Below are 12,608 nucleotides of genomic sequence, written 5' to 3'. Positions count from 1 at the left end.
TCACATGGGAAAAGACTATCAACATCTGACCAGCTTGCAGCCCACACAGATTAGATGCAGCCTGCCAGAAGATAACACATCAGCTGTGACCTGTTTCCTACTCTCTTTTTCTCTAGACTCTGCAGATGTGGCCCGTAAGCGGACTATGGACCGTAAGTTCAGCCTTTGCCTCTCCCTTGGGCATGGAGAGGCAATGGCGGTCAAGGCAGCTGAGCATCTGATTAAGTGAGGCGGGTGGGGACAGCTGTCATATGCTTGTACAATGGAGGAGGAGGATCGAGGTCTGGTGTTGACCCAGAACACCATGTCCATGCACCCCAAAACACACCCCAACAGCCAGGTAGAAACCTGGAAAAGACGAAAAGTAAAAATGACAATGTGCATCAGGAAGAGAGGAGGTGAAACTAAAGCCATCACCAATGTCCTAGGGACTTTGTTAGATGAAAAGGACAGATGAGCAGAGAAGATGGTCTGCCATAATTCCCACCGAAGTCAATGCCGAGACAGATCCTAACCTCTGGTGTGTCTGGATTGGGTCTGAACTTCCCAGTCCCAGGAAGGAAAATATTGACATTGTTAAGAGTTAATTTTCTCAGTTGTTAATAATGGGCTAGCCTGGGTGGAGAATTTCTGGTTGATACATGAGATCTTTGATGTCCTACCCTCAATGACATTAAATACCACCATACAAAGCCACACACATAGGTAAAGGTCACCATCTTAAATACTCTGAAGAGGGTTTTTATCTGCAAAGGCTGGCCCTGAGTTCTTAATTGTACTAGAGAAGGAGCTGGGAATACATCAGCATCTTCCGCATCCTCTGTTCTGCAGGAGGAGAGTGTAAGACCTGACAGCCAAGAGCTGGGAGGGCCAGTGGCAGTGCACGCTGAAGAGATATGCATGTGCACAGAAACTGCGCTGGCTTGGCTAACACTAGAGCTGTTTGGAGATGAGGAACAGATCAAAGCTGGAAGAAAACAGGGAGGCCAGCAAAAAAAAAAATGAGAGAGGAAGTTTCCCACTTCGGGAGGCAGAGGCGGCTGAACAGGTTGAAGGTCCAGGAGATGCTGCCAGAAGGGAATCGGGGCTAGAGAAGATTTATTTGGCAGGTTTATGAAATCCTTGTTTCCCCTGCATCCAGCCTTTCCCGATAGATCAGTCCCTCACGTACAACAGGTGAAATAGCTCTCTATTTTCTGCACACAGCCAGGAAACAGAAAACTTATCAGGAAAATATCCCCTGAGAAGGATTTCATCCTTTTCTGTTGAGGGCTTGTGATGACAAATAATCCCACCTCTTTTCTAGTAAATTCCAGTTTTAGGGTCAATCAGTTACGGCTGTGCTAATCCCGTTACCAACTTTGCCTGCTGATCTCTCCACGGTGAAACCTGCAGACGAATCCAGGGTGAGCTCCATCTGCCTTTCCGTACCGCATTTAGAAAACAGCAGGTAAGGCAAAAAGTTCCAGAACAACTGCGCACATACTGCGGACGCTGTAGCAGGGCAGGGATTTTTTAATTTGTGAGGGCAGGTCTGAGTATGTTACATCCCAAAGTTTTGACTTGTAGAGGCAAAGCAACCTGTGGTTTTGCTTACTGCGGTTGACTGCAGCAATGCTACTTTTTATGTCAACATACATTTTAGTAAATGTTAGTTTGTACTCTGTAGTGATGGGCTGTTTGCAGTAACCTTGGGAATGCTGCTCTTATCTCATATTTACACAACAAGTGCAAAGAAAGGAGATTAGGTATTTTTCCACAATGTTTAAAATGCCTTTTTTTTCTCCTGTCTTGAACAAGGGCTGAACTTTAAACATTTCAAACGCATACGGCCCCACTTGGAAGATGTACAGTTAACACGGTACTAATCATTTGCTGGCAGGTTTATCCTGGTCGGAGTATAGTTGTATTACCATGACTATACCACGTATCTCAGGTCAAGTGCAACGGGTGTCCGCAACTGCAGCGAGGGAAAAGGAAACCAGAGGCACAAAACTGAGCTGGACTAGGACTACAGACAGGATGGACAGACACACAGCGTGGCACCCCTCTGGAGTCAGGGGAGGGCTCTGGTCAGGAACCAGGCCTATCACAAGCATTTTGATAGATGGGATTGACAGAAAACTATTTCAGCATGATTTCTTGTCCCCACAGGAAGGGAGTTTTGCTTCTACAGCCCTCTATTGAAATTTTATTTCAGCCTCGGTGGTTCCGAGGCTTCTGCTTTACAAAACTTACCCTGTGTCCTCCCACCAGTGGTAGCACTACCAGAAGCATTTTAAAAATAAATATCAAGCCCCGTGCAGGAGTGCCATGACCAGCTTCACTGGGCTTACCGTACGCATGTCCTTAAACGTATTACTCAACCTCTCCATGCCACCGTTTCATCCATGCCTGTGATAACAGCCACTTCCCAGGAAGGCTGTGAAGTTTTGTTTGTTCTCTGTGCCAAAACAGCAGAATAAACCCCATTGCCATAAGTGCAAAATGTATTTGAAGAGCACCGGAGAGGAGCAGAGGGGAGGTGGCAGGTCTGCAGCACCCACGTGCTCCCCCGTCCCGGGAAAGCCTGGCTTTCTCCCATCTCTCTTGTAGGGCAGAACAAGTGCATTTGCCTTCCTGTGGCTAGGGGGCTTGCAGTTTAAAAAAAAAAAAAGAAAAAAGGAATTTTCTTGTGCTTGTGCCGTTTAGCACCACAAGCAATACCTCCTCTGCCACCTGCAGAGAGCAGCTGAGGTAAGCTGCACAGCTCTGTAATGCAAATTTAAAGTTAATTAAAGATGTTTGGGGTGGAGTGAGACTGAAGGGAAGGACTGCTGGGACATCAGATCCAGCTGCTATAAACTTGTTTCTTTTGGGTAAGATCCTGCGCTCGGTCCTCACTGTACAAGCCCTGACGCTTCCAGAGTTCCCATGCTGCTCCTGCAATCAGCAACACCTTCAGAGGCCAACTCCTCCAACTTTCCTGAGAGGTTTTCTGCTTCCTGGCTGTGTGCAGAAATTAAGGAGCTATTTCATCTGTTGTGCGTGAAGGACTGATCTATTGGAAGAAGCCGGATGCAGGGGGAACAGGGACTTCATAAACATGCCAAATAAATCTTCTCCAGCCCCAATTCCCTTCTGGCAGCATCTCCTGGACCTTCAACCTGTTCAGCCTCTCCTGAAATGGGAAACTTCCTCTCTTATCTCTTTATCACTGCTTTTGTTTCCTGGCCTCTCCTACAACAGAAGTTCGTGTTTTCATTTTGTTAAAGTCTTCCACACAGTTGACTGACTGTTTGCATATAAAGCACTGATTGATGGGGACTACGGCAGGATTGTTTTGGAGCAGCCTCCAGGGACAGAGCAAGATTGGCCTAATTAAACACAGGTATTTAAATTTACTCGCACAACACCCCTGTGAATACTGGAAAACCTTCACAAGATGGCACAGACCTGACAATTATATGTTTTATTTTTCCTGTTCATCTGGAGCTAAAAGCGCTTTATAACACAGTACAGACTGATCGGCTATCACCAAAACGGTGCCAGTATCCAAGCGAGTGCAGAAACTCTGGAATGCTGCACCTAACGGCATGAAGGGACTGAAGGCTGGAAAGGAAGAACAGGGAAGTAGCAGCAAGCAGAAAGTATCAATCTAATCAGGCTGCTGGCTGGCCGGGACAGACTATAATCCATGGTAATTAAGTCTGGCAGTACTGCCGGTGACTTTCGACGGTGGCTTTTGCTATAATTTTGCCATCGTAACCATGCTTTGGTCAGGTTACTTGCCCTGCTTTCAGTGCTTATCTGTAAGGATGTGTAACTGTGAAAAAGGGGTTAAAAAAGTAACAGTTTCCTGTAGCAGGGATATTCCAGTTGCATAACTACCTCTGGAGGATTTTTCCCAGAGCAAAAGGACTTTGTTAGGCATGGGACACCTAGGGCTTTTGTTGCCTTGACAGTTGCTCAACTGAACTGCCTCTAACTCATTAAACATGCCGCAAATTTACATCACCAATAGCAAACAGTAATTACCCCAAACCCTCAGAACTAGTGTTTGCTCGACAGAAAAATTCAGTGCTTGTTCTCCTCAATGGACCTCTTGCAGAAGCCAGAGGAACATCAAGAAAAGGAAACGTGTAACAGAAGAGAGTGGTATTTCATATTTTCAAAAAGGTCTAACAGGAATGGAAAGCAGAGGGGTTCCTTCCTACACACTGCCCTAAGCTAACACTCACCCTGGTGAATACCAAAGGGAAATTACAAATTTCCTTTAAAATGCCTGTTGTTCCTGCAGAGCTCCTGTTGCTTAGAGGGATTGACAAGGCTTCAGCTTTGCACTGGAGCTTTTGTGTTGATAAGGCATCTTTCAACAGGAAAAAAAAAACCCCATGCAATTCACAGAAGTCACCTCAAATGTTCCCCAGCACAGCTACTTCTGCCAGCATGGTAAAATAAAACAGCAATACCGTACAAGAGCAGGGGGCCGAGGGCTGAAGAGAAGGAAGTAGAGCAGAAGTAAATTACTAGTATTTATTCCCACAGCAAGCAACTGAGTAAATAAAATCACATTTCCCTAGATGCTAATCGTTACTCTTTAGTGAAACCAAGATAGAGTCAAACCCTGCCTCCCAACAATCATCACTTATGGTATTTCAAACCCCAAATTCTCTGAACACAAGAGGAGGAGTATTATTCAGAGCTTACATGTTCCTTTGGTATAAATGCCATCTTATTTTGGAAGAAAACGAGAGAATTATATCATTTATTAGACTGCATTAAAAAAGCAAACAAACCAACAGATGAATGTCAAAGCAACACAGTGGTGGTGGTCTTTGGTTTATGAACAACTGCATTGTATCACTGCTAAAGTCGGTGTTGGAGGAATTAGGCCTTAACTGAAAACTGTTTTAAATCCAGAGGAAATACCCTTTGTAGCACATGTAAGAACGTAAAGTTTATCACGGCAGGAAGCCCTGCCAAAAGCTTACAGAAAAATGTTTCTGTGCTACCAGACAACCACAAGAGACAATTTTTAAGTTGCAAGAATAGGATGTTTCCCAGAGCTTTGTGCAGTTATTAGAATTTCCATCCTAACATTTGGGGTGGATTTTAAAGCATTCAAGTTTTGTGCTCTTCTAATTTGAACAGAATTTGGCACCTAGAATAATAAAATTCTGTCTACTGGTCACAAGAACTTTATAATGAGTGTTAACATGATTAATTCCACTTTACTACTTCCTCTTAGATGGATGCTACAGGGATGTAAATTGCTAAAATTATGCCAGATTAATTTTACTTTGGACATCTGGCTATTTGTCTGTGTACATGGCTGAGATGCTTTCCAGCCCTTCCCGCTTCCCTCCAGCATTTGCAACCCTCGAAGAGAAAATAGACACAAACCACTTTGGTAGAGAGAGGGAAATCTGTAACCCCAAACAATGGCTTTGTAGGAGTGCCACTAGTGGGTTCAGCGTCAAGAGGCATTCTGTACAGTAACTTATCTTTTACATCATCTAACTACGCTAATGCTAATGCTCCAGACCATATGCTTTCTATAAAAGCTGTTCAAACCAAATCAGGACATTATCTAGATACCAGTAAACAACCGTGTCCCTTCCATTGGCTTAGGACAGTGCCATCAGTGTCACTCACAGAGGCTTGCCAGGATTTCGAGACTGTGACCGCACAGGCATAGCCAACAGAGACTTGACCCACTTGAGCAGGTGGGTGATGGTTGTAAATCACGTGCATTGTATGGGGTTTGCAGTGCCAGAAGTTACACAGTGCAATCAGGCCAAGGGGCTTCCTCTGAGAATGAGGGCTGGCATTAAGCCTCAGAGTAGGGCAAAACTCTGCAAATTCTGGCCATTAGAACAACATGACAAAAATCAGATTTCTTCCTCTCAGGCAAAAGCCCACTGCTGGGTGTTTAGCAAAGTCACCTCCATCAACATCTGCCTAATCTCAGCTTCCCTCAAAGTCAAAGCAAAAGAAAATGGAACAGATATTCCCAGGAACCAGCCCAGAGGAGCAGTGGTGAAGGGATGCGACACAGCCTGACTGGTGGCAGTGGATGTTGTCACCTCACACCCTCCCCATGGTTCCAGAGCAGGGCCAAGTGGCCTCAAGCATGGGGTACCCCTGGTAGCTTATGACACTAAGCAACCTCCTCTCCCAGCTTTGCCCCTATGGCAAAACCTAACCAGTAATGACTACTGTAGGTGTCTTTTATGGTCTCCCTACTGAGTACCAGGGCCGGGCTCATGGGCTCCTGGCAGCTCTCTTACCAGCAAGCCTTAGCTTAGCCTGAGAAGGGCTCTGCCTGGTGAGTAAGAGGGGTCTGGCAGCACTCAGCTGCCCGCAAGTCCCTCTGAATGCCCCTGTGAAAGGAAATCAAAACACATTAAAAAAACTGAATGTGTGGTTTATTATATTTAAGATGCTATTTGTCTATAGGGTTTAAATATGTCTGTCACATAGTTAACAGTAAATGAATGTAATTTTACATGTTCAGTATTTTGATACACAGTACAGGACTACAAGTGTGGTAAAGGAGCATGGGAAATTAATATTTCCTTGATGCACGTATCAAATCCTGCAGCACCACTTACAAGCTCAGAGTAAGGATTCAAGCTGCAGTATTACAAGCGCTACTAAATAAACCAAGAGACATACCTATATTAAACATTAGAGAAACAAAACAAATGACACAAGGGTTTAATATTTAAGATTTGATACAGGATTAAAATACTAATATTTTTAATGTCCTGGTTTCAAATTAATAAATATAAAAACAATATAAAAATATACACCAGTTGATAAAAGGATGCAGAGTAAGGTTAGACAGCTAAATTTCACTTTCAAACGTATGCAGGTATGTCTTTAGGGAGAGGATTTCTGTGTAGCTGCGACTGGTCTTTCGGAAGAAGTCCAAGCTTGTGAGCTGTTCGATGTCACGCACACGCGCAGTGTGCATCTTAAGAAGATCTTCAACCCACTTTGATTCATCCTCCAAGCTCTGAAATGTAAAAAAAAAAAAATAAAAAAATAAAAAATACCCAAAACCTCCAAAAGTTTCATAACATGCCATGTCAAAGATCCAAAAGCAAATGCAACTTTTCTGAAGACCAGGCCCATTTGAACAATCTCTGCGCCCCTATGCAGGAATGACTACGGTAAACCAGTTCCAAGAGAACAGGTTTGAAACTTCACTACATATTTTTTTATCTGACAGAAAGATCTCCATATTAACTAGTTGTGTATTACCAAAGTCCAGACTCTCTTTAACTTTGAAACCTACACATTATTCTCATCTGACCAGCACCTCATCTAACACAATATTAATTTAATCTTTCCACTTTACTGTTAGGAGACCATTATGATTCACTACTCAGCTGGGACTATAGTTTATGTTGGTTCCTGTAAAATCCAGTTATCAGAACATACATATTATTCATTGATAGAAAAAACCACATTCACAGAAAAAAACCCCACTCGCTAAGCATTTCCCAATTGAAAAAAAAAAAACCAAACAAAAACCACAAATCAGGAAGGTGATGTGATGCTGCCAGAGTGATCAGGGTAAGGCTGTGTGGGTTGATCTCTCTTAGGGCGCTGCTCCTGCTGCATGCCTTGTGCCAGCTCCGGCACTTGTTGGAACCATCCACCAACTAAGGTAACTCACTAGCACGTCAGAAAATCAGCCCTGCAAAACACCGCAGTTACTGGCTGTCTGAGTGCGTTAACCAGCCCAGTGACACGTCCCATGAGCACTGCAGCCAGCCCTGCATGACAGGGAGCAGACTTGGAAAAAGGACAGAGCAAACAGGACTTTTTCCCCTTTGGCCTCTCAGGCTGGTACGTCTACACTGCTGTCAGGGAAGCAAGTTTGGACATTTGGACCCCATCTGTCTTGGAAACCTTGCTGATAAAATTCTATTTCTGGGCTTACTCCTGAAAATGAGCCTCTTCCTGTCTGTCTCAGCCAGGTTCTTGTACAAAGTGATCCTCTCACCGTTCTTCAGCAATGCCAGAGCCTACCCAATGCAGCAGATGGGCCACAGACCAGGCTGTGGGCCACCTCGCAAAGGCCAGGAGGGTGAGCCTGATCGTTTGCACAGAGAGGACACGAAGTACCAGCTAGGTCACAGCCAGCTGCAATAAAGCAAACGTTCATGACCCAGTCAGCACTTGTCTGTTTTGAAGCTTTTCAGTTCCAAACTGACTTTCCTCTCCATGTGGCTTAGCAACTTGAGGCCCAAAACCAGGCCTGGAGCATGAAAAGAGAGATGCAGCTTAAGAGGGAAAAGAAGGGAGCGTGCCGTGCTTGCTCCCCTCCGCCTGTGGTGCCATGCTCCAGGAATGTTGCCAGCACAGGGCTGCAAGAAGCCCTCTGCTCAGCCTTCAGCCTGGCGATGGGCCTCAACAGGGTTGTTACTGCAAATGCAATCACTGTGACTTATTTTGTTGTCTTCCAGCCTTCCTTCTTAGCAGGAAATCTGTATTTTACAGAGCTCAAAGGGAAGTCCCACTACTACAAAGCTCACTTCTTCAAACGCAAGGAGAACTCCCAAGGGTTTGCAAAAGATCTGCAATATGAATAAATCACAGGACTGAGAGGTTGGTTTTAAACGAAGTCCAGCAAGACAGCACTTGCATGACCCCAGAAAAATCAATCAACTGATCTAGGTTTTAGTTTTTCCATTCCACAACTGGCCCATGAAACCTCAGGTCCAGCAGCAAGGATTTTAAACACAGTGATCAGCTAACATGGTATTGTATGACTGTGGAACAACGAATGAAGTGTACACATTTTAAATGATAGTTTTCTCCATCTGTGCTGCTTAGTCTCACCTGAGTAGTATCGCGAGTCTTAGAAGGAAAATGTAACAATTGAAAACATACAGCTAAATAGAAATAGGCAATCAATTAGGAGGCTAACCTAAAAATCCACTGGAAAAGATACCAGGTATTCTAGACAAAAGAATCTCTCTGGATATCAAATTATTAGCTGGAAAGCTCAACATGATCAGAGTGTAGACAGGTGGGTGAGGAACTTGGTTATTAAGAGAGAAATTTAAAGGTTTTGCTGAAAGGGAAAATAGTGGCCTGGAGGAAGTTTCTAGTAGGGTTCCTCCAGCTTTGGTCTTGAAAATGATTTTGTGCAACGTTTTCATACATGATTTTGTGCCAAGGTCATTAGTGTGGTAGTAAAAAAAAAAAAAGAACAAACCACCAACAAAAAACCCACCACACAATTGGGAGCTCCTGTCAATACAGAGGAAGACTGGAATAGAATGGAATAGTATACTGGCAGATGCAGATGAGGAAGTCCCCGTTATCATATGAAATGGGGTTATCCATATTGACAACAAAAATTTCTCTAAGCTGGGAGCTTCTCAGGTGAAACGGCAGATAGAAGAGAAGGACCTAGGTGTACTGGTTGTGCATGATGGTGAGCCACCATTATAGCACAGCTATGGAAAAAGCAAATCCTAGATAGTATCAGCAGGGTTGTGTCCAGTGGAAGGAAAACCATTTTCATTTTGAGATCTCATCTGGAGTACTTTATCTCATTCATGTTCCAGGGGGAAAAAAAAAAAAAAAAAAAAAAAAAAGAAAATCAGACTGGAACAGATGCATAGGAAGGCTACTAAAATGCTCATCCTCTCTTACAAGAAGAGCAAAAAAGATCCTGGTTATCCCATGAATAGAGAGAAGTATATGCCTTGAGAATCATCATAAATCATTGCTAGGGTAAATCCCAAAGAAGTCCAGTGAAGGGCTATTTAAGCCATAGAAAAATGTTGACACAAGAATAAATGGGCATAACCTCACCATGAATAAACACAGTTTGGAAATGGAACAAATTCAAATGAGAGGAGTAGTGGTGTTCTCCAACGGCTGTGTGAAGAGAGAGAAAGTGTGTGCAACAAGAGCAAAGCGGGGGGAAAGCTAATATTTCTTCAGATCTTAAAAGAAAGCTGTGGAGAGGTTAAGGAAAAATTCTTATATTATCCCATGTATTTCATCCATGAAGTATGTGAGGTTTTACACAATCACTTCATTGAACAAATCAGATGGAACACCGTGTGCAAAAGTAAGACTGATGCTGTATTTGAATGGCAAAATTTTGCCTAACTGTATTTTCGTTCACGAGCTACATCTAAATATTTTTGGAGTGGTTCTTTGCTACGTAAAAAGCATAGACCAATATCTGCTAATGACCTTGGAGTAGCACTGAAGTTCCTCCCAGAACTGTAAATACACACACAGTAAGTAGCATGACCTACAGAGAAAAGAAGCCTGGGTTGGAATATAAGAAAGCACAGAGTAAGAGAGGCCATTATTCTAAACAGCTCATAAAAAAGATTTTAGCGGTTCAAGAGGACCATGACACGCAATACGGGAAGGAAAAAGAGATTGACTTTGTCATAAAATTACATATGGGCAGAGATACAAGGACAGAGGCACTAATAACTGCCAGATTAGTAACTTCCAGATCACCAACTGGACCTTGATTCAGAGGAAAGCAGTCCAGAGAAAAACCACAATGAATACATGTAGGACTTTCCGAGACTTCTGGTGGAAGACATCTCTGTCCAAAGCAGTTAAGAGTCTAAACAGGGGGAAGCCAGACCTGCTCAAGAGAGGGATACTGCTCCAAAAGCGTGGTTTTAAAAGGAGGGACCTGAAAGCAGGCGATGTTTGATGAATGAGAAAGAGACAGTGTTCCAGGTGAATTGTGTACAGAGTTGGAATGACTATTTCTGCCTGTAGCTGGAATAGGAGTCTTAGCTTTTTGTGCCAATACAAAATTCATAACATTAATGCGTTCATTCAGGAAACGGTCTCCTGGCAGCCTATAGTGAAGCGTCTGTGTGCAGGAATCCACACAGCTGTGTAATGGGAGAACAAGTTCAGGCGGAAGGACAAGTCTAAATACAGCTGCCTGGGAGGACTGCTGTCCTTGCAGAGCGCCGGAGCCGGTGGGGACCCAGCCGCTCTCCTGCTGCACGATCAGCTGCCGAGCATGCGTGCTACTTTCTCAGTGCTGACCAGACCAAAGCCTTTGTACTTCACCAAGATTCTTACACCATAGGATCTTGCATCCTAAAGAAAGATATGAAAGGAACCAGGAGGGTGTCTGGTCACCTCTGGTAATGAGAATCTGAACTTTTCCCTTGAATCAAGACATGTTCTGGAAACCAAGAGCTGGCACTCTACCAGTTTTAGTATATAGTTTTAATGCTGTGTGGGTTGGATGTAATCATGGTGTCTGATGCACCCAGACTGCCATAGCAGACAGACTACATTGTACCTGCATATGGAAACAGACCTCAATAAAAACGTCAAGCTGGCTGCCAGCACAATACATCTACGCCCACAGCCTCCCCCCAATCTGCTCTGAGGTTACGCTGACAGTGTCTGCCAAAACATAGAAGCCCACAGGTTGTTTACTGCCAACCTACTCTATGTCAGCTCTTCCAAACAATGTCAGATGCAGTAATAGTTCCATATTTTCTCTGATATCATGGAAGAGTGCTTTTGCCTAATGAGTTGAATGTGACACTTTTAAATAGAGTCTTACCCTGTGCTTTCATTCAAGACATCAGTGAGCACTACTAATTGTAATGAGGTTTCACGTGTCCCAGCGACATATTTACCATGGGGCTACAGCAGTGGAGCAGAACTTACATTGCAGCTCTCGTCATTGTCAGGCCGGTGGGGAAGGATGTATGAGAGAACGGAGAGTGGTCCATCACACTTGTCGGCTGGCTGAGTGAAATCTAAGCAGCTGGTTATGATGGCATAGTAATGAGTAGGAACGGGGATGGCGCTGCCTTCCACAAACCTGGGGGAATAACGCAAACATTTATCCACAAAGGATAAATCTGTTTGGAAGAAGGTTATACAAACAGCATGAAGTTTCCTCCCCTACATGTGAGGGCACACGTACGTTGTTGAGATGTGTTTGATTCCCAGACACTGTCTGAAAATGAGCATTCAATTTGTTCATGTTTTGATACTGTGTTATAGAAATACCACACACCAGTGGTGAAAGGCTTCTTCAGTTCAGGGACACAGAGAGAAAGCATTACTGAATTAATGAAAGACTTGAGTATCTAACTCAATAGCACTGCTATGGTTTGCTCTGGTATCCAGCTGTCAACTCTTAAGTCCTGGAGAATTTTACAGAAAATAAGATTATCTGGAACATAATTCAGCTTTGTCTCAAGGGTGAATGAACAGTTCAAGGTGAACAGTTACGTGCTGAATTGCCATTTCCTTATTTTTACCACTGTCCTACCTACAGGGGCTTTCAATCCCAATGAACAGTAATTTTAGAAAAGAGCTAGAAAATTATATCTCCTCCCAAAAAACAAATAGCATGCAGCTAATGAATTGTTTAAGACAAAGCCACCGTTAAGAGAAGCAAGAGAAAACGAATTTAAAGACAAAGCCTTACTGTTTTATTTTGTCAGGTGTGTCATGTAAACCATCATAGTCATAGTCAAAGATTGGTCCACTTATAACATTGACGCCGTTTCGTTCAGTGGCATATCTCTTCACCAAAACCCTCTGGAAATAGTTCCATACCTCTGTGGGGAAAAAAAAAAAAA

At 43.6% G+C, this 12,608-nt stretch overlaps 1 protein-coding gene across 1 annotated transcript in view; it reads right to left on the bottom strand.

Moving 5' to 3' along the window:
* Positions 1 to 6,832: 6,832 nt before the first annotated feature.
* The window catches only part of ENPP2 (ectonucleotide pyrophosphatase/phosphodiesterase 2), a 53,168-nt gene continuing 47,392 nt past the window's right edge, over positions 6,833 to 12,608 (bottom strand). Inside the window, 3 exon segments of the mRNA XM_035891578.1 lie at positions 6,833 to 7,003; positions 11,683 to 11,839; positions 12,455 to 12,587. Of these exon segments, the coding sequence (XP_035747471.1) occupies positions 6,833 to 7,003; positions 11,683 to 11,839; positions 12,455 to 12,587 (461 nt within the window).

Source organism: Egretta garzetta, unplaced genomic scaffold (genome assembly GCF_000687185.1).
Source record: "Egretta garzetta isolate BGI_Z169 unplaced genomic scaffold, ASM68718v1 scaffold13, whole genome shotgun sequence".
In the NCBI taxonomy this organism is placed as follows: domain Eukaryota; kingdom Metazoa; phylum Chordata; class Aves; order Pelecaniformes; family Ardeidae; genus Egretta; species Egretta garzetta.
This window is presented reverse-complemented; position numbering and strand designations above follow the sequence as displayed.